Below are 22,500 nucleotides of genomic sequence, written 5' to 3'. Positions count from 1 at the left end.
TGCCTGCTCTCCTCTGTCTCATGTTCCTGTTTAACATGTTGATCATACAGCTTCATATCACAGTCCAGGTTCAGTAGAGGTTAGTTGTCCCTTTTCCTCCAGTTTGTGTTCAGTTAGCATGTTATTGACTCTGTTTGTTTGTGTAGGTTAGCTTCAGCTCCCTGAGGCAGCTGAGGCTCAGGAGGAAGACCCGGCTCCTCCAGTCTGAGTGTCCTGAGGCAGGAGACCGGACCCCGAATCACTCCTCATGTCTGAGCCCAATAGAGCATGAATGTGTGTGTGAATGGGTGAATGTGAGAGACTAGAAAAGAGCTGTTTAAGTAGTTTATTTACCTTTATGTTTGTTTGTTTGTTTAGTTGCTGGTGTTTCTAAAGAGCTGAGAGGAAGAGAGTCTCATTGTTTCATGTTGTACTGCAGTACTTATACTTTACTGTAGTACAGTTTGAGGTACTTGTACTTTACTGTAGTACAGTTAGAGGTACTTATACTTTACCGTAGTACAGTTTGAGGTACTTGTACTTTACTGTAGTACAGGTTGAGGTACTTATACTTTACTGTAGTACAGTTTGAGGTACTTGTACTTTACTGTAGTACAGTTAGAGGTACTTGTACTTTACTGTAGTACAGTTTGAGGTACTTGTACTTTACTGTAGTACAGTTTGAGGTACTTGTACTTTACTGTAGTACAGTTAGAGGTACTTATACTTTACCCGTAGTACAGTTTGAGGTACTTGTACTTTACTGTAGTACAGTTTGAGGTACTTATACTTTACTGTAGTACAGTTTGAGGTACTTGTACTTTACTGTAGTACAGTTAGAGGTACTTATACTTTACCATAGTACAGTTTGAGGTACTTGTACTTTACTGTAGTACAGTTTGAGGTACTTATACTTTACTGTAGTACAGTTTGAGGTACTTGTACTTTACTGTAGTACAGTTAGAGGTACTTATACTTTACCGTAGTACAGTTTGAGGTACTTGTACTTTACTGTAGTACAGTTTGAGGTACTTATACTTTACTGTAGTACAGTTTGAGGTACTTGTACTTTACTGTAGTACAGTTAGAGGTACTTATACTTTACGGTAGTACAGTTTGAGGTACTTGTACTTTACTGTAGTACAGTTTGAGGTACTTATACTTTACTGTAGTACAGTTTGAGGTACTTGTACTTTACTGTAGTACAGTTAGAGGTACTTATACTTTACCGTAGTACAGTTTGAGGTACTTGTACTTTACTGTAGTACAGTTTGAGGTACTTATACTTTACTGTAGTACAGTTTGAGGTACTTGTACTTTACTGTAGTACAGTTAGAGGTACTTATACTTTACCGTAGTACAGTTTGAGGTACTTGTACTTTACTGTAGTACAGTTAGAGGTACTTATACTTTACCGTAGTACAGTTTGAGGTACTTGTACTTTACTGTAGTACAGTTTGAGGTACTTATACTTTACTGTAGTACAGTTTGAGGTACTTGTACTTTACTGTAGTACAGTTTGAGGTACTTGTACTTTACTGTAGTACAGTTTGAGGTACTTATACTTTACTGTAGTACAGTTTGAGGTACTTGTACTTTACTGTAGTACAGTTTGAGGTACTTGTACTTTACTGTAGTACAGTTTGAGGTACTTATACTTTACTGTAGTACAGTTTGAGGTACTTGTACTTTACTGCAGTACAGTTTGAGGTACTTATACTTTACTGTAGTACAGTTTGAGGTACTTGTACTTTACTGTAGTACAGTTAGAGGTACTTATACTTTACCGTAGTACAGTTTGAGGTACTTGTACTTTACTGTAGTACAGTTTGAGGTACTTATACTTTACTGTAGTACAGTTTGAGGTACTTGTACTTTACTGTAGTACAGTTAGAGGTACTTATACTTTACCGTAGTACAGTTTGAGGTACTTGTACTTTACTGTAGTACAGTTTGAGGTACTTATACTTTACTGTAGTACAGTTTGAGGTACTTGTACTTTACTGTAGTACAGTTAGAGGTACTTATACTTTACCGTAGTACAGTTTGAGGTACTTGTACTTTACTGTAGTACAGTTTGAGGTACTTATACTTTACTGTAGTACAGTTTGAGGTACTTGTACTTTACTGTAGTACAGTTAGAGGTACTTATACTTTACCGTAGTACAGTTTGAGGTACTTGTACTTTACTGTAGTACAGTTAGAGGTACTTATACTTTACCGTAGTACAGTTTGAGGTACTTGTACTTTACTGTAGTACAGTTTGAGGTACTTATACTTTACCGTAGTACAGTTTGAGGTACTTGTACTTTACTGTAGTACAGTTTGAGGTACTTGTACTTTACTGTAGTACAGTTTGAGGTACTTATACTTTACTGTAGTACAGTTTGAGGTACTTGTACTTTACTGTAGTACAGTTTGAGGTACTTGTACTTTACTGTAGTACAGTTTGAGGTACTTATACTTTACTGTAGTACAGTTTGAGGTACTCGTACTTTACTGCAGTACAGTTTGAGGTACTCGTACTTTACTCTAGTACAGTTTGAGGTACTTGTACTTTACTGTAGTACAGTTTGAAGTACTTGTACTTTACTGTAGTACAGTTTGAGGTACTTGTACTTTACTGTAGTACAGTTAGAGGTACTTGTACTTTACTGTAGTACAGTTTGAGGTACTTGTACTTTACTGTAGTATAGTTTGAGGTACTTGTACTTTACTGTAGTACAGTTTGAGGTACTTGTACTTTACCGCAGTACAGTTTGAGGTACTTGTACTTTACTGCAGTACAGTTTGAGGTACTTGTACTTTACCGTAGTACAGATTGAAGTACTTGTACTTTACTGTAGTACAGTTTGAGGTACTTATACTTTACCGTAGTACAGTTTGAGGTACTTGTACTTTACTGTAGTAAAGTTAGAGGTACTTGTACTTTACTGTAGTACAGTTTGAGGTACTTTTACTTTACTGTAGTACAGTTTGAGGTACTTATACTTTACTGTAGTACAGTTTGAGGTACTTGTACTTTACTGTAGTACAGTTAGAGGTACTTATACTTTACCGTAGTACAGTTTGAGGTACTTGTACTTTACTGTAGTACAGTTTGAGGTACTTGTACTTTACTGTAGTACAGTTAGAGGTACTTATACTTTACCGTAGTACAGTTTGAGGTACTTGTACTTTACTGTAGTACAGTTTGAGGTACTTATACTTTACTGTAGTACAGTTTGAGGTACTTGTACTTTACTGTAGTACAGTTTGAGGTACTTGTACTTTACTGTAGTACAGTTTGAGGTACTTATACTTTACTGTAGTACAGTTTGAGGTACTTGTACTTTACTGTAGTACAGTTTGAGGTACTTGTACTTTACTGTAGTACAGTTTGAGGTACTTATACTTTACTGTAGTACAGTTTGAGGTACTCGTACTTTACTCTAGTACAGTTTGAGGTACTTGTACTTTACTGTAGTACAGTTTGAAGTACTTGTACTTTACTGTAGTACAGTTTGAGGTACTTGTACTTTACTGTAGTACAGTTAGAGGTACTTGTACTTTACTGTAGTACAGTTTGAGGTACTTGTACTTTACTGTAGTATAGTTTGAGGTACTTGTACTTTACTGTAGTACAGTTTGAGGTACTTGTACTTTACCGCAGTACAGTTTGAGGTACTTGTACTTTACTGCAGTACAGTTTGAGGTACTTGTACTTTACCGTAGTACAGATTGAAGTACTTGTACTTTACTGTAGTACAGCTTGAGGTACTTATACTTTACCGTAGTACAGTTTGAGGTACTTGTACTTTACTGTAGTAAAGTTAGAGGTACTTGTACTTTACTGTAGTACAGTTTGAGGTACTTTTACTTTACTGTAGTACAGTTTGAGGTACTTATACTTTACTGTAGTACAGTTTGAGGTACTTGTACTTTACTGCAGTACAGTTTGAGGTACTTGTACTTTACTGTAGTACAGTTTGAGGTACTTATACTTTACTGTAGTACAGTTTGAGGTACTTGTACTTTACTGCAGTACAGTTTGAGGTACTTGTACTTTACTGTAGTACAGTTTGAGGTACTTATACTTTACTGTAGTACAGTTTGAGGTACTTGTACTTTACTGTAGTACAGTTAGAGGTACTTGTACTTTACTGTAGTACAGTTTGAGGTACTTGTACTTTACTGTAGTACAGTTTGAGGTCCTTGTACTTTACTGTAGTACAGTTTGAGGTACTTATACTTTACTGTAGTACAGTTTGAGGTACTTATACTTTACTGTAGTACAGTTTGAGGTACTTATACTTTAATGTAGTACAGTTTGAGGTACTTGTACTTTACTGTAGTACAGTTTGAGGTACTTGTACTTTGCTGTAGTACAGTTTGAGGTACTTATACTTTACTGTAGTACAGTTTGAGGTACTTGTACTTTACTGCAGTATAGTTTGAGGTACTTGTACTTTACTGTAGTACAGTTTGAGGTACTTGTACTTTACTGCAGTATAGTTTGAGGTACTTGTACTTTACTGTAGTACAGTTTGAGGTACTTGTACTTTACTGTAGTACAGTTTGAGGTACTTATACTTTACTGTAGTACAGTTTGAGGTACTTATACTTTACTGTAGTACAGTTTGAGGTACTTGTACTTTACTGTAGTACAGTTTGAGGTACTCGTACTTTACTGCAGTACAGTTTGAGGTACTTGTACTTTACTGTACTACAGTTTGAGGTACTTGTACTTTACTGTAGTACAGTTAGAGGTACTCGTACTTTACTGTAGTACAGTTTGAGGTACTTGTACTTTACTGTAGTACAGTTAGAGGTACTCGTACTTTACTGTAGTACAGTTTGAGGTACTTGTACTTCACTGTAGTACAGTTTGAGGTACTTGTACTTCACTGTAACTTTACCTTCGTTCCTTCAGCGAGTGCGAAGCCTCCTCCGACCAGCAGCACCACTCTCCAGGGCATGGAGGCCTGAAACTCCTCCCAGGAGATCATCGGCTCTGAGTGGAGAGAGATGAAATGATCCTGATCACATCTTCACTTAGTTAGGTAACCTTATGATGAGGGACAGCCGCCGAAAACTAGATAACAGGTTAATAATATCCTTTTTTTATAGTTGAGTGAAGGTAAAATCAGACATAATGAGTTGTGAAGAAGCTCCATTACAAGATCTGCATTTAATACAATACTCAGGTAGAAATGCAGAGGTTTTATTTTATATTATTATTACTATCTTTTTAATACACTGACAGGAGCTGCTGTGCAAATACTCAGAGAAATGACAATAAAGTGAATCTTATCAACAAAATGTCTAAAAGTATAAAACGTATAAGTGCTCATTCTGCAGAAAAACAGTCGTTGTTGTTACATGTGTGTTTTTTCTGATAGAGATCACAGATCAAATAGGCTGAGAATCACTGGTTTAATCTGCTTTTATACACTTAATCTAAAGAAACAGCTGTTAAATCAGTTTTAATTGTTAAAGCTCAAAATCATAAACAGTCAAATTAACCTCAAGCGGCTTTAATTAAAAGCACAATATCAGTCTGAAGTGTAGTAGAGAAATATAAAGTAACATAAACTTAATGTGTTTTTCCAGCAGACTAACTTCCTGTGTAAGTTACCGTATTCTCTGTCGTATCCGTGAGCCGGTGCGATGAAGAAGACGAGGCCCAGCAGCAGAGCAACGGTGGCGTCCGTGATGAAGCCCGAATGACTGAAAGAAAAGGAAAAAAAGTGATCAAGTAGACAAGTTTTAATCCAGCTCACCTTGAAGTGAAGAAATCAATCATCAAAGTATCAGAGAGTAACAACTGGATTATATTAGTGCAGCGTTTATGAAGGAAAGAACAGAAAACACGACTTATTATAGGTATTTTTAAGAAGAACATCCCATAATAACTAAATGCAGTGGCATCCCATAATAACTGCAGTGACATCTCATAATAACTCAATGCAGTGACATCCCATAATAAATGCATGCAGTGCCATCCCATAATAAATGCAGTGCCATCCCATAATAACTGCAGTGCCATCCCATAATAACTACAGTAACATCCCATACTAACTACAGTGCCATCCCATAATAACTACAGTGACATCCCATAATAACTACAGTAACATCCCATAATAACTAAATGCAGTGACATCCCATGATAAATGCATGCAGTGACATCCCATAATAAATGCATGCAGTGACATCCCATAATAACTGCAGTGACATCCCATAATAACTAAATGCAGTGACATCCCATAATAACTGTAAATGCAGTGACATCCCATAATAACTGCAGTAACATCCCATAATAACTCAATGCAGTAGCATCCCATAATAACTAATAGCAGTGCCATCCCATAATAACTGCAGTGACATCCCATAATAACTGCAGTGACATCCCAAAATAACTAAATGCAGTGCCATCCTATAATAACTGTAAATGCAGTGCCATCCCATAATAACTGCAGTGACATCCCATAATAACTGCAGTGACATCCCAAAATAACTAAATGCAGTGCCATCCTATAATAACTGTAAATGCAGTGCCATCCCATAATAACTGCAGTGACATCCCATAATAACTAAATGCAGTGCCATCCCATAATAACTGCAGTGACATCCCATAATAACTCAATGCAGTGACATCCCATAATAAATGCAGTGCCATCCCATAATAACTGCAGTGACATCCCATAATAACTAATAGCAGTGACATCCCATAATAACTGCAGTGCCATCCCATAATAACTCAATGCAGTAGCATCCCATAATAACTAATAGCAGTGCCATCCCATAATAACTGCAGTGACATCCCAAAATAACTAAATGCAGTGCCATCCCATAATAACTGTAAATGCAGTGCCATCCCATAATAAATGCAGTGACATCCCATAATAACTGCAGTGGCATCCCATAATAACTCAATGCAGTGGCATCCCATAATAACTCAATGCAGTGGCATCCCATAATAAATGCAGTGCGATCCCATAATAACATTAAATGCAGTGCCATCCCATAATAACAGCATTGACTCACTGAGGGAACAGCGTCGACCAGCCTGGGATGAATCCTGGAGCTCTGCTCAGCCACAGCAGAACCATCAGCAGGAAGACGATCAGAGTGAAGATCTCCTGAGGACTGAAGCCATTAATCATCAATCTACACAAAACATCCCATAATAACAAAGCTAAAAAGGGCTTTTAGAAACTCTTCCAAATGTATTAAAACCCGTTGCTATGACACTCAAAACTGAGCTCAGGTGCTTCCTGTTTGCACTGATCATTGAGATGTTTCTACAACTTGACTGGAGTCCAGCTGTAGTAACTTAAAACTGCATTCTATCAAAAGGCCACCAGGGGGCGACCGTTTTGGTGTCAAAAGGACTTCCGTCTCTATACAAGTCAATGGAGAATTCACCAACTTCTCACTTGATTTCTAACCTCAGTAAACGTTTTCAAAATGTGTTTATGGTCTCAATCGCTAGTTTAAAGCCTTCTTCAATGCAGTATGATGTTCATTTCCTCGTAAATCACAGTGGTTCTTGCATCTGGCCCATTGTGTGCAGATTGATGAGGAAAAAAATTAATTTAATCCATTTTGGAATAAAGCTGTAATATAACAACATGAGGGGGAAGTGAAGGGGTGAATACTTTCTGGATGCTCTGTATGTATGAACACACTGACAGACAGAATGAATGAATGAATAAATAAACAAACATATGAGTGGATGAATGAATGAACAGATAACTGATTAACTGAGGCATTAGTTAATTCATTAATAAAAAAATAAAACATTGATGCATATATGGATGAATGAATGAGTGAATAAATGAAAGAGTGACTGAGTGAATAAATGAAAGAGTGACTGAGTGAATAAATGAAAGAGTGACTGAGTGAATAAATGAAAGAGTGACTGAGTGAATGAATGAATAAATGAAAGAATGACTGAGTGAATAAATGAAAGAGTGACTGAATGAATGAAAGAGTGAATGAGTGAATACATGAAAGAGTGACTGAGTGACTGAATGAACGAAAGAGTGACTGAGTGAATGAATGAAAGAGTGAATGAGTGTATAAATGAAAGAGTGAATGAGTGAATGAATGAAAGAGTAACTGAGATAATAAATGAGTAAATGAGTGAATGAATGAAAGAGTGACTGAGTGAATAAATGAAAGAGTGACTGAGTGAATAAATGAAAGAGTGAATGAGTGAATAAATGAAAAAGACTGAGTGAATAAATGATAGAGTGATTGAGTAAATAAATGAATGACTGAATAAATGAAAGAGTGAATGAATAAATGAAAGAATGACTGAATGAACGAGTGAATAAATGAAAGAGTGAATGAGTAAATAAATGAATGACTGAATAAATGAAAGAGTGAATGAATAAATGAAAGAGTGAATGAGTGACTGAATGAACGAGTGAATAAATGAAAGAGTGAATGAGTGAATAAATGAAAAAGTGAATGAGTGAATAATGAGTGAGTGACTGAGTGAATAAATGAAAGAGTGAATGAATGAATGAAAGAGTGAATGAAAGAGTGAATGAAAGAGTGAATGAGTGAATGAATGAATAAATGAAAGAGTGACTGAGTGAATAAATGAAAGAGTGAATGAATGAATGAGTGAGTGAATAAATGAATGAATGAATGAGTGAATGAGTGAATAAATGAATGAGTGAATGAATGAAAGAGTGAATGAGTGAATGAATGAATGAATGAATGAGTGAATGAGTGAATAAATGAATGAGTGAATGAATGAATGAGTGAGTGAATAAATGAATGAATGAATGAATGAGTGAATGAGTGAATAAATGAATGAGTGAATGAATGAAAGAGTGAATGAATGAATGAATGAATGAGTGAATGAGTGAATAAATGAATGAGTGAATGAATGAATGAATGAGTGACTGAATGAAAGAGTGACTGAATGAATGAATGAATAAATGAAAGAGTGAATGAATGAGTGAGTGAGTGATCACCTCATGGGTCCCAGCGCTCTGTACTCGTCTTCTATCACTTTTCTTGCTGCCTTTTCTCTCTCAGACTGTTCTGCTCCTCGTCCTCCACATCGCCATAGGAACCTGAAGCTGTGTGTGTGTGTGTGTGTGTGTGTGTGTGTGTGTGTGTGTGTGTTTGTGTGTGTGTGTGTGTGTGTGTGTGTGTGTGTGTGTGTGTGTGTGTGTTCAGAGCAAACAGACAGATCACATGATTGATGGACGGCAGGTAACAGAACCTAATGATTGACTGTGATTGGTTAAACTCTCTTTCATGTAATTTTAGTTTCACTTTGTTTATTTTATTATTTCATTATTATTATTATAACTTTACTGTTGTTATATTTTAATATTTTTTATGCGTTTTTGGGAGTAAACACCACGGCAGACTCTTTGTATATTTATATACTTGACTGATAAACAGATTCTAATGAAGCAATATTAGAAAATAACTAATATTTCCTTTATTTTAAGTTACAGCACCTTAATTATTAATCATAAATCTTGGTTTTAAAAAGGTTTAAAGAGGATTAAACCTGTTTATTTACATGTTTAAAGTTAAGAGGCGACCCTGGCACTGTGCTACAGTGTGTGTTATATCATCTCTATTTATTACATTCTTACATAAAAAGATAAATAATGGAAAATAAACACATCTTAGTGGCCTTGAACCTGCATTGAAGATAATGTGAAACTGTGATAAAAAAGATGCATAAATGAATCAATAACAAACTACACAGGAGGAAGGAAGGAAGGAAGGAAGGAAGGAAGGAAGGAAGGAAGGAAGGAAGGAAGGAAGGAAGGAAGGAAGGAAGGAAGGAAGGAAGGAGAAAGTAAGGGAGAAAGTAAGGGAGGAAGGAAGAAGGAAGGAGGGAAGGAAGGAGGAAGGAGGAAGGAAAGAAGGAAGAGAAAGAAAGAAGGAGGAAGGAAGAAGGAAGGAGGGAAGGAAGGAAAGGAAGGAGGAAGGAAGAAAGGAAGGAGGGAAGGAAGAAGGAAGGAAGGAGGGAAGGAAGGAAGGAAAGGAGGGGAGGAAGAAAGGAAGGAGGGAAGGTAGGAAAGGAAGGAAAGGAAGGAAGGAGAAAGTAAGGGAGGAAGGAAGAAGGAAGGAGGGAAGGAAGGAAGGAAAGGAAAGGAAGGAGGAGGGAGGGAGGAAGGAAGAAGTAAGGGGGAAGGAGGAAGGAAGAAGTAAGGAAGGAAGGAAGGAAGGAAGGAAGGAAGGAAGGAAGGAAGGAAGGAAGGAAGGAAGGAAGGAAGGAAGGAAGGAAGGAAGGAAGGAGAAAGGAAGGAGGAAGAAGGAAGGAGGAAGGAAAGGAAGAGGAAGGAAGTAAGAGAGGAACGACAGAAGGAAGGAAGAAAGGGGAAGAGAGAGGAAGGAAAGAAAGAGAGAAGGAGGGAGGGAGGAAGGACAGACGGAAGGAAGCAAGGGAGGAAAGAAGGAAGTAAGGGAGGAAAGAAGGAAGTAAGGGAGGAAAGAAGGAACAGTCTAAACAGACGTGGTCAATTTGACCCGGGAGGACGACAGGAAGGTTAAGAAGAGTGAGACACAGAATTAGGTAATAATTTATACTTCATGATGTGTTTAAAACTCACTCTGAGCCGATGAAGAGCCAGTAGAGCCAGATCCACGTCAGCAGCAGCATGATCACACTGATGGGCAGACACAGCACCAGCCAGTTCCCAAAGTTAATGCAGCTGCAGTTCGGATAAATCCTGATATAATGACAGGAAGATTTAATGACTTTGTTTTTCTGGAAGTCTTCACATCACAGTCTTAAATTCACTGTATTATATTCTTCTCTTTTCTCACTGGTTGATGTACTCGGAGAAGATGAGGTTGGGCGACGTTCCCGGCAGCGTCGATATGCCTCCGATGTTCGAGGAGTAGGCGACGCCGAGACACATCGCTTTACACATCATCAGGTCCCGGTTACACCTGCTGGAGGCCTGCAAGACCACACAGAGGGAGAAATAACCCAACAGCTCACTGATACTAATCACACAGTATCCGGTCCTCTGAAATGAGGCCAACACGGAAGTAACTTAAAACTGCATTCTATCAAAAGGCCACCAGGGGGCGACCGTTTTGGTGTCAAAAGGACTTCCGTCTCTATACAAGTCAATGGAGAATTCACCAACTTCTCACTTGATTTCTAACCTCAGTAAACGTTTTCAAAATGTGTTTATGGTCTCAATCGCTAGTTTAAAGCCTTCTTCAATGCAGTATGATGTTCATTTGGGACATTTTGGCCTCCCTGATTTTATATGTGACGATAAAGCAGGGTATGCATTAGGGCGTGGCTACGTGGTGATTGACAGGTTGATTGGTTCACAGGTTCAGGAGGGCGCCTCATGCTCCTCCTGATGCCCATATAAGTAGAATCCCTGTTTTTATTTTTCCCAGCATGCACCTGAAATTTTCAAGATGGCGCTGCTCAGATCCGAAACTATTGGCCTCCGAGCAGCAGTCCACAAACCAATGGGTGAAGTCACGGATGTCTATGGTATTAACAGCAGTACTGGAGGCATTAGAAGATACCAAACAGGATCTTCTTATACACCTCGCTCCATGCATAAAAAAATAAACTTACATTTCCTCTAAATAAATAGTAACACCAGAATAAATAGATTTAAATGATCTGAGACGGTGTCCATAATTAATAATCAGTAGTTTTAGTAGTGATTGTAGTATCATTGTAGTACTTCTAATAATAAGAGTAGTTGTTTCAGTAGTGCAGTAGCTTTATTTATAGCAGTAATCATAAGGAAAGCAGTGGTAGTAGTAGTAGTATTAGTAGTAGTAGTAGTAGTAATAGTAGTATAAATACTAGTAGTGTAGTATTAGTAGTACTAACAGCAGTATTTTAGTGACAGACTGTAGTATTGTGTTTGTACCTGAGCTGCAGGCGGCTGTGACAACGTCTGTATTGGTACACACGTTTCCTCTTCAACATCTGGATGCTGCTGCTCACTGAGAGACATGAATGCAGTATTAATGTGAGTACTGTGAGTACTGTGAGTACTGTGTGTGTACTACAGTAGTACACACTGAACATCACATAAAGTCGTACCTCACGTTTTCCTTTTTCTTTTCAGTGTTGACGTCAGTTTCTGCAGAAATAACAGAATGTGTTAAATTACAGGCTTCATTTTTTTATTGTTATAGATTATTGTTGTTGTTGTTTTGTGTAAAATGACAGTTAACAAAAACATGTGTGAAATGACTCCATGTGTCCATGTTTCCTCTCACTGACTAACCTGCAGCATGATGTCACTTTCTTCATCACTCAGAGATAATGACTTTTCTTCACTGGTGTTAAAGTTTAGCCCAAACGTTTGACTAATGTTTATATTTGGATATAAATTAATCATATTATAATAAAATAGATTCAGTCATTCATGTTAAATACTTGACTTATGTACTTTCACTTCAGTAGGACATTCAATGAAGTACTTTCACATGTAATGAAGTACTTTTTCCTTTGCTGTATTTGTACTTCTACTGCAGTAAAGTATCCGAGTACTTCCTATATGCATCACGTTACCGTCCAGCTGCAGGTTGGGGTTATCTTCCCCGGCTGATCCCCCGTCTTTGGCCTTCAGGATCTGCTGGAGCATCGCCTCCACGATGGGCATCACCATGGTAACAGCCGAGGTGTTTTGGACCCACATGGAGAGGAAAGCGCAGCCGGACATGAAGCCCAGCATCAACCTGCAGGCGACAGCGTGGCGGTCAGAGCGGAGAAAGGTAACGGAGGTGTGAAGCTGCATCCTACAGCAGGAGGGACGGGTGGTGCTCACCAGGCGGGGTTCCTCCCCACCAGCATCACCAGCCGCAGGGCGATCCGCCGGTGGAGGCTCCACTTCTCGATGGAGGTGGCGAGGCAGACGACGCCGACCAACAGCAGGTGGAAGTCTTTAAAGTACGCCTTCGCCACCTGCAGGAGAAATAACAACACTAACACCTGTGCGTGTGTGTGTTTGTGTATAGGTGTGTGTGTGTGTGTGTTTGTGTGTGGGTGTGGGTGTGTGTGTATAGGTGTGTGTGTGTGTATGTGCGCGTGTGTGTGTGTATAGGTGTGTGTGTGTGTGCATGTGTGTGTATAGGTGTGTATGTGTGTGTATGTGTGTGTATAGGTGTGTGTGTGTGTGTGTGTGTGTGTGTGTGTGTGTGTGTGTGTGTGTATGTGTGTGTGTATGTGTGTGTGTGTGTATAGGTGTGTGTGTGTGTGTGTATCCAGGCTGTAATATTTAGTCTCTAACTTTATAAACTCACAGCTGATGACTTCATGATGCCGAACATGGGGAAGAGGACGGCAGGCAGCATGGCGGTGATGGCAGAGGGATGAGCTCAGTGATCCAGTACACCGACATCAGCAGCAGCACGAAGCCACACTCTGCTTCCTGTGTGTGTGTGTGTGTGTGTGTGTGTGTGTGTGTGTGTGTGTGTGTGTGTGTGTGTGTGTGTGTGTGTGTGAAGGACTCGTTAAAGAACAGCAGTGTGAGCTTTTAACCTTCCTGTCGTCCTCCCAGGTCAAATTGACCCCGTCTGTTTTCACTGTTCCTTCTTTCCTTCCTTCCTTCCTTCCGTCTATCCTCCCTCCCTCCTTCTCTCCTTCCTCCCTCCTTCCCTTCTTTCCTTCCCTCCTTCTCTCTTTCTTTCCTCCCCCCTACCTTCCTCCCTTCTTTCTTTCCTTTGTCCTTCTTTCCTTCCTTCCTCCCTTCCTTCCTTCCTTCCTTCCTCCTTCCCTTCCTTCCTCCTTCCCTTCCTTCCTCCCTCCTTTCCGTAATTCTTCCAGCAGTGTGAGCTTTTAACCTTCGTGTCGTCCTCCCGGGTCAAATTGACCCCGTCTGTTTTGACTGTTCCTTCTTTCCTTCCTTCCTTCCTTCCGTCTGTCCTTCCTCCCTCCCTCCTTATCTCTTTCTTTCCTTCCTCTCTCTTTCCTCCCCTCCTTCTTTACTTCCCTCCCTCCCACCTTCCTTCTTTCCTCCCTCCTTCATTTAATTCCTTCCTTCCTTCTTTCCCTCCTTCCTTTCCTTTCCTTCCTTCTTTCCTCCGTCCTTCCTTCCTTCCTTTCCTTCTTCCCTTCCTTCTACCTTTTCCTCCCTTCCTTCCTCCCTCCTTCCTTCCTCCCTCCTTTCCGTCATTCTTCCTCCCTTCCTTCCTCCCTTCCTTCCTCCCTCCTTCCTTCCTTCCTCCCTCCTTTCCGTCATTCTTCCTCCCTTCCTTCCTCCCTTCCTTCCTCCCTCCTTCCTTCCTCCCTCCTTCCTTCCTCCCTCCTTTCCTTCCTTCTTCCTCCCTCCTTTCCTTCCTCCCTCCCTTCCTTCCTTCCTTCCTCCCTCCCTTCCTTCCTTCCTTGACTCGAGGACAACAGGAGGGTTAAACACACACACATTACTCTGCATTAGTAAATCAGTTCATTGTTAAAAACACAGATTCTTGCAGCTTCTCCGTCTCTTTTACTCCGTTTCTATTAACAGCAGTTTGCACTTTGCTCCGGTCGTCAGAGACTCACCTTCGTCCCGATCAGCAGAGGAAGAGGAAGCAGCAGCAGCGGCGTGAGGAAGATCAGGACGATGCTGCGGTAGTTCCACAGTCGGCTGCTCAGCTTCTTCAATAACAACATCTTCTTCTTCTTCTTCTTCTTCTTCTTCTTCTTCTTCTTTTTCTTCTTCTTCTTTTTTTCTTCTTCTTCTTCTTCTTCTTCTTCTTCTTCTTCTTCTTCTTCTTCTTCTTCTTCTTCTTCTTCTTCTTCTTCTTCTCCTTTCTCTTCTGCTGGTGTTAAACTGGGACACTTTAAAGGCTGTCTTCAGGTTAGCCTTCCTCCTCCTCCTCCTCCTCCTCCTCCTCCTCCTCCTCCTCCTCAGAGTGTCAGAGGTTATTAGTTCATGGAGTTTCTTTGAGTTAAGACACCAAACCTGTGAACCTGTGAGATAACCAGTGATTTATTAACATAAGGGAGAGATAACACAGTGACACCGCCTTCATTTATAGCACTTTAAAGCAACACACTTTGACCTATTTATTTATTTATTTTTACACTTCTGAGAATAAATGAATTCATATTTCAGGGTTGAGTCATTAGATTTTGAAGGTTTTGCATCTTTTTCAGGGAGTTTTTGAGTCACTGTTGGATCCACATCACAGCAGGAGGTTAGATTACTGTTAATGGAGCTTTAAGAGCAGTTTCCCCTCCTGTTAAATCTTGTGTTATAATAAGTTAAACATGTTCTGCACCTCTGTCTGACTCATCTGACTCTGTGCAAGACAACCAAAAACAAGATTTCATAAAAGTACAGTCTGTTCCTTTAAAGTTTAAAGTTAAAACAGTTTGGAAATATCATAAAAAGACCTTCTGTATGTCTTTAATATGGATAATTCTTCAGCTTTTGATGAAAACAGGATTTAACCTGCTGAGATTTCCTGCAGAAAAATAACATTTAGTTGAAATAAATAACTTAAACTTTCTACTTTTAGACTTGTAATAAGTTTGTGGTCATATGTGATATTTGACTCTTCATGAACTCAGTGAACTCTGTGTTTAACATAATTTAACAGATATATAAGAAGTAAAAGCATAAATTATAGAGTTGAAGGAAGGCGGAAGGAAAGGAAAGGAGGAAGGAAAGGAGGGAGGGAGGAAGGAAAGGAGGGAGGGAGGGAAGAAGGATGGAAGGGAGGAAGAAGGAAGGGAGGGAGGAAGGAAGGAAGGATGGAAGGAAAGGAAAGGAGGAAGGAAAGGAGGAGGGAGGAAGGAGGAGGGAGGGGAGGGAAGGGAAGGAAGGAAGGATGGAAGGGAGGAAGAAGGAAGGGAAGGAAAGGAAGGGAGGAAGGAAGGAAGGAAGAACGGAGGAAAGAATGAAGGGAGGAGGGAAGGGGGAGGAAAGAAAGAGAGAAGGAAGGATGGAGGAAAGAAGGAAGGAAGGAAGGAAGGACAGAAGGAAGGAAGAAAGGGGGGTGGAGGAAGGAACGGAGGAAAAAGAGAGGAAGGAAAGAAAGAAAGAAGGACAGAGGAAAGAAGGAAGGGAGGAAGGAAGGAAGAAGGGAAAGAAAGAAGGAGGGAGGGAGGAAGGAAGGACAGAAGGAAGGAAGAAAGGGGGATGGAGGAAGGAAATGAGGAAAGAGAGAGAGGAAGGAACAATCAAAACAGACGGAGTGGACTCCAAACATGAACCACAGTGTGTTTAATACAGTAGAAACTGAAATGATCAGTTTTTCTATATGAAGATAAATTGTGGAAGATAAGTTTTGAATGTTTCAGGAATGGGAGAAACTTTCACAGGTTGAGAAAGAAAGAAAGAAAGAAAGAAATGCTGACATGTGAACTGAAGGAACGTTAATAAATAACTCAGTAAATATAAATAAACTGTTGCATCACTTTTACCGGCACTGATTATTTTATTATAAACACACAGATGTGAGTTTGGATCTGTTTATATCCTCCCTCCTTTCCTCCCTTCCTCCCTCCTTTCCTCCCTCCCTCCTATCCTTCTTTCTTCCTCCTTTCCTCCCTCCTATCCTTCCTTCCTTCCTCCTTTCCTCCCTCCTATCCTTCCTTCCTTCCTCCTTTCCTCCCTCGTTTCCTTCCTTCCTCCCTCCTTTCCTTCCTTCTTCCTCCTTTCCTCCCTCCTTTCCTTCCTTCCTTTGTTTCTGATCACTGACTCACTTTCAACACATTTTTCTTTATTTCCAACACATAATATATATAATATATTCATGTTTATGTTTTAAGTGTTATTAATTAAATGGTTTTCTACTATTCAGAGTAGTTATAAAGATGTTTAACTGTTTTATTATTAAATGAATGTTTATCTAAATACTAGATTATATAATACTTCATCATTTCACTGAATAGACAAACAATTAACCCCGTCTGTTTTGACTGTTCCTTTCCTTCCTCCCTTCTTTCCTCCCCCCTACCTTCCCCCCTTCCTTCTTTCTTCTGTCCTTCTTTCCCTTTCTCCCTCCTACCTTCCTTCCTCCTTTTCCTCCTTCTTTCCTTCCTTCTTCCTCCCTCCTTTCTTCCTCCCTTCCTCTTTTCCTTTCTCCCTCCTCCGTTCCTTCCTTCCTTCCCTCCTTTTTCCTCCCCCCTACCTTCCTTCTTTCCTCTGTCCTTCTTTCCTTCCTCTTTTCCTTTCTCCCTCCTCCCTTCCTTCCTTCTTCCCCCCTACCTTCCTCCCTTCCTTCTTTCCTCTGTCCTTCTTTCCTCCCCCCTACTCTCCTCCCTTCCTTCTTTCCTCTCTCCTTCTTTCCTTCCTTCCTCCCTTCCTCTTTTCCTTTCTCCCTCCTACCTTCCTTCCTTCCTTCCTCCTTTCCCTCCTTCTTTCCTCCCTCCCTTCCTCCCTCCTTTCCTTCCTTCTTCCTCCCTACCTCCCTCCTTTCCTTCCTTCCTTCCTTCCTTCCTTCCCTTCCTTCCTTCCTTCCTTCCTTCCTCCCTCACTTCCTTCCCTCCTTCCTTCCTTCCTTGACTCGAGGACAACAGGAGGGTTAAAAGCTGGAAAATGGCTTAATTTTATTAAATATTTCTATTTTAATTGAAAGGTTAAATTATGATGCGACTGATAAGCTTGAGACATTTGCAACATGGATTTTATAATAATAATAAATATAATTTTAGCTGAAAGATTCTTAACTTATTGTCACTACATCCTATTTTCAAAATAAAACACCCTTGACTTAAATGAATTTACTGAAGCTTTGACAGGAAGCAGTGACACTATCAGGACTTTTATTTTGTAGCAGAAGAGGAAACGGTTTCTCCTAACGAGCCGAGGACGATGGCGTGTCGGTGGTCTGCCTGCTTGTCGCCATGGCGATGGGCTTGGAGATGGGCTGGTTGCCCAGGGCAGCAGAGTCCAGGTACTCGGCCATGATGGGGATCTGGCTGAAGTGGCGCCGAGCCAACGTGTGCATGTGTTCGATCCTGCGGATGAACGCCGCCTCGTACGTCTGATGACAAACAGCAGAGAGAAAGGTTAAATCCTCCTGGTGTCCTCCAGTCAAGGAAGGAAGGGAGGGAGGGAGGATGGAAGGGAGGAAAGGAAACGAGGGAGGGAGGAAGGAAGAAGGAAGGAAGGAAAGAAGGAGGGAAGGAAGGAAAGAAGGAGGGAAGGAAGGGAAGGAAGGAAAGGCGGGAGGAAGGAAGGGAGGAAAGTAAAGGAGGGAGGAAGGAAGGAGAAGAAGGAAGGAAATGGGGAGGAAGGAAGGAAAGGAGGGAGGAAGGGAGGACGGAAGGGAGGAAGAAGGAAGAAAGAAAAGAAGGAGGGAAGGAAGGAAGGAAGGAAGGAAGGAAAGGAAGGAAAGGTGGGAGGAAAGGAAAGGAGGGAGGAAGGAAGGAAGAAGGAAGGAAAGTGGGGAGGAAGGAAGGAAAGGAAGGAGGAAGGGAGGATGGAAGGGAGGAAGAAGGAAGGAAGGAAAGGAGGAGGAGAAGGAAGGAAGGAAGGAAAGGAAGGAAAGGAGGAGGAAAGGAGGAGAGGAAGGAGGAAGGAGGAGGGGAAGGAAGAAGGAAGGAAAGTGGGGAGGAAGGAAGGAAGGAGGAGGAAGGGAGGAAGAAGGAAGGAAAGGAGGGAGGAAGGGAGGCAGGAAAGGAGGGAGGAAGGAAGGAAGGGAGAAAGGAAGGAAGGAATGAAAGGAAAGAAGGAAGGGAGGAAGGTTGGGGAGGAAAGAAAGAGAGAAGGAGGAGGGAAGAAGGAGGGAGAAAGGAAGGATAAAAGGAACAAATGAAGAAAGGGGGATGGAGGAAAGAAGGAACAGTCAAAACAGACGGGGTCAATTTGACCCGGGAGGACGACATGAAGGTTAAATGACTGTGTGTCCATCACTGAACACTGAAAGCACATTAGAAGGAGATATTTTAACAGTATGAACAGGAAGATAACTAGACGGACCTTGTGGACGTCTTCCACTTCCACGTGAGCTGTCGTCTCCTCTTTGGACAGCAGGAAGCAGTTCCAGGGGCTCCAGTCTCTCTGACACTCCCAGCGGACAAACACCAGGTTGTAGAGATCGCTGCCGGCGTGGAGCGCTGAGCGGGAAGCCCAGACCACCTCCACCAGGTACTGCACATCCTCCACCTGAGAGGAAACACACACAGGCTTTAGATTCAGGGTTCCTGACATACACTGTATATATAATGGAGGTAACATCCGTGATGTCACCCATTGGTTTGTGGACTGCTGCTCGGAGGCCAATAGTATCGGATCTGAGCAGCGCCATCTTGAAAATTTCAGGTGCATGCTGGGAAAAATAAAAATATGGATTCTACTTATATGGGCATCAGGAGGAGCATGAGGCGCCCTCCTGAACCTGTGAACCAATCAACCTGTCAATCACCACGTAGCCACGCCCTAATGCATACCCTGCTTTATCGTCACATATAAAATCAGGGAGGCCAAAATGTCCCAAATGAACATCATACTGCATTGAAGAAGGCTTTAAACTAGCGATTGAGACCATAAACACATTTTGAAAACGTTTACTGAGGTTAGAAATCAAGTGAGAAGTTGGTGAATTCTCCATTGACTTGTATAGAGACGGAAGTCCTTTTGACACCAAAACGGTCGCCCCCTGGTGGCCTTTTGATAGAATGCAGTTTTAAGTTACTTCCGCGTTGGCATCATTTCAGAGGACCAGAACTCCCCGCCTGGTTCCTGCAGAACGAGCGCAGCGCAGAGAGGAAGTCACCTGCAGCAGGAAGGGGATCTTGGCCTCCGGGTTGAGGCGCTGCTCGTCGGCTCTCAGCCTCTTCAGGATGTTCTTGTAGCAGGAGAAGTCGTTACGGGAACGGGCGATGTTGTCCAGTCTGGTGCAGTCCAGACACGGACCGCTCAGACGGGCGCTGGCCGAAGAGCTGAAGTCAGCGGAGCGGAGGTAGCGATGGCAGCTCGGGCAGAGGAACATGTTGTTCTTCAGCTGGGACGGATTCTGAGGAACCTGGAACGGAGAGTAGAGAACAGGGAGGAAGTTATCTTATCAGTGTATTTATAATGAATCATAACATCAGGGGTTGATGATCAGGGACAGAGTGATTAATCAGAGGCTGGAAAAGAAAAGGCTGAAAAAAATGGAAGTCAAGACAGTTTGGTTTATTCTCTCCATATCCAAAATATCATTCATATATTTTAATTATCAACTAAGCAAGGGAGGAAGAAGGAAGGAAGGGAGGAAGAAGGAAGGAAGGGAGGAAGAAGGAAGGAAAGGAAAGGAAGGGAGGAAGGAAAAGAAGGGAAGAAGGAAGAGAGGAAAGGGAGGAAGGAAAGAAAGGAAGGGGAGGAAAAAGGAAGGAAAGGAGGGAGGAAGGAAGGAAGGAAGGGAGGAAGAAGGAAGGAAAGGAGGGAAAAAGGAAGAGAGGAAAGGAAGGAAGGGAGGAAGGAAAGAAAGGAAGGGAGGAAGAAGGAAGGAAATGAGGAAGGAAGGAAAGAAGGAAGGGAGGAAGGTAGGGGGGAGGAAAGAAAGAGAGAAGGAGGGAGGAAGGAACGAAGGAAGGGAGGAAAGAAAGAGTGAAGGAGGGAAGGAAAGAAGGACAGAAGGACAGAAGGAAGGAAGGAAGAAAGGGGGATGGAGGAAGGAAGGAAGAAAGGGAGGAAAGAAGGAACTGACAGCTGAACCAGAGCCTCGTCTTTTATATTCCACATATTTCCTTTTACCTCAGCCAAACTTGGTGCCTACATTACCCATGATGCATCTGGACAGCAGGCAGGTCGGTGACAGTAAATAAACCCTGCTCACCTGCAGCAGCTTGGCCACCTCGGGGTTAAATGCCGGTATTTTGATGTACTGGAGGAAGAGAGTGGAGATCCTCTTCCTCAGCCCTTCCAGACTGGAGGCTTTAACACCGCGAGTCAACAGGTCCACTTCCCTGTCGATCAAATCCACCACATCCCGGGTCAGCTGACACTCGTGCTCCTGTCCAATCAGGATAAAGACGAGCACACATCAACACCGCAGTGATTAATATGACAGAAGCTGCAGAGTCACAGTTATTTATCCACATTCAGACTAACTTTATACTATAAATACTGATTTAATAATGTTGGACAGTATGTGTGTGTTGTGTGTGTGTGTGTGTGTGTGTGTGTGTGTGTGTGTGTGTGTGTGTGTGTGTGTGTGTGTGTGTGTGTGTGTGTTACCTTGACGGTGTGTTTGAGTGAAGGAAGGGAGGAAGGAAGGAAGGACGGAGGAAAGAAGGAAGGAAGGAAGGTAGGAGGGAGGGACGGAGGAAAAAAGGAAGAAGGAAGGGAGGAAGGTAGGGGGGAGGAAAGGAAAGAGAGAAGGAGGGAGGAAGGGAGGAAGGAAGGAAGGAAGGACGGAATGAGGGAAGGAAAGAAGGAGGGAGGGAGGAAGGAAGGACAGAAGGAAGGAAGAAAGGGCGATGGAAGAAGGAAACAAGGAAGGGAGGAAAGAGAGAGGAAGGAAAGAGGGAGGGAGGGAGGACAGACGGAAGGAGGGAGGAAAGAAGGAAGGAAGCGATAAAGACGACTAAATTATGTGTGTGTGTGTGTGTGTGTGTGTGTGTGCGTGTGCGTGTGCGTGTGTGTGTGTGTGTGTGTGCGTGTGCGTGTGTGTGTGTGTGTGTGTGTGTGTGTGTGTGTGTGTGTGTGTGTTACCTTGACGGTGTGTTTGAGTGTCATCAGGATTTGGAGTCTCTGTTCATGGCTCACTGAGCTTGTTGTGATGTTGTTATAAATGTCTTTCAGCTCTCTGGCTCTGATGGTGTGCTGACTGTCCATCTGTATCATCCCACCGTCTGCTGCTCGCCACTGGTGAGGAGCTGCAGACTGAATCACATCATATCACTGTTAGTAGTAGTACTGTTAATACTACAACTCGTACTACTAATAATACTACTGGTGAGGAGCTGCAGACTGACACACGTCATAGCACTGTTAGTAGTAGTACTGGTAGTACTACTAATACTACTGTTAGTACTACTAATACTACTGGTAGTACTACTAATACTACTGTTAGTACTACTAATACTACTGCAGACTGAATCATCACACTGATAGTACTACTAATACTGTTAGTACTAGTACTGTTAATACTACTAATACTACTGCTGATGGTGATTTTATTAACAGTACTGTTTTTTTCTGTCGTTGAACATTTTGGGGATTTGGACTGATGGTCCAATAAATAAATAAAATAATATGTTCATGGTAACATTGTGATGGGCATTTTTTTACTCATTTCTATTGTACTTGTTTGACTTTGACTCTTTTTCAAAGGCTCCTTAGTTGGTTGGAGTAAATCAATAAATGGATGAATTGAGCCCTAATCCAACACTGAGTCTGGACTGAGAGAGCTGGGAGCAGAAGAGGTGATGTCTGAGTGACCTCTGACCTTCTCCAGGAACCTCCTGACAGTTGTGTCGTAGTTGTTGTTGTTGACGGCGATGCGATGACATCCGATGGCGGCGATGAGCTGCGTCTCCTGTTCCAGCAGCGAGTAGAGAGCCGCCTTCCTCTCAGCTCCTCTCAGGGAGGAGTTGATCCGCTGCTCCTCCTCCAGCCTCCACTCTGAAACACGCAGACATTT

The 22,500-nt window shown here is 41.7% G+C and overlaps 2 protein-coding genes across 2 annotated transcripts in view; both read right to left on the bottom strand.

Annotated features, from left to right (window-relative positions):
- Positions 1–14,590, bottom strand: part of slc13a1 (solute carrier family 13 member 1) — a 19,046-nt gene extending 4,456 nt beyond the window's left edge. Inside the window, 13 exon segments of the mRNA XM_062420795.1 lie at positions 4,878–4,972; positions 5,597–5,688; positions 7,006–7,107; positions 8,952–9,059; positions 10,557–10,676; positions 10,774–10,910; positions 11,865–11,934; positions 12,035–12,074; positions 12,509–12,675; positions 12,765–12,901; positions 13,240–13,301; positions 13,304–13,367; positions 14,480–14,590. Coding sequence (XP_062276779.1) covers positions 4,878–4,972; positions 5,597–5,688; positions 7,006–7,107; positions 8,952–9,059; positions 10,557–10,676; positions 10,774–10,910; positions 11,865–11,934; positions 12,035–12,074; positions 12,509–12,675; positions 12,765–12,901; positions 13,240–13,301; positions 13,304–13,367; positions 14,480–14,590 — 1,305 coding nt within the window.
- A 3,134-nt stretch (positions 14,591–17,724) lies between these two features.
- The window catches only part of iqub (IQ motif and ubiquitin domain containing), an 18,922-nt gene continuing 14,146 nt past the window's right edge, over positions 17,725–22,500 (bottom strand). Inside the window, 6 exon segments of the mRNA XM_062420689.1 lie at positions 17,725–17,913; positions 18,852–19,037; positions 19,648–19,896; positions 20,692–20,868; positions 21,570–21,740; positions 22,306–22,479. Of these exon segments, the coding sequence (XP_062276673.1) occupies positions 17,725–17,913; positions 18,852–19,037; positions 19,648–19,896; positions 20,692–20,868; positions 21,570–21,740; positions 22,306–22,479 (1,146 nt within the window).

This window comes from Scomber scombrus, chromosome 6 (genome assembly GCF_963691925.1).
Source record: "Scomber scombrus chromosome 6, fScoSco1.1, whole genome shotgun sequence".
Lineage (NCBI taxonomy): Eukaryota > Metazoa > Chordata > Actinopteri > Scombriformes > Scombridae > Scomber > Scomber scombrus.
Note: the sequence above shows the minus strand (reverse complement) of the source record. Positions and strands in the feature narration are given on the sequence as shown.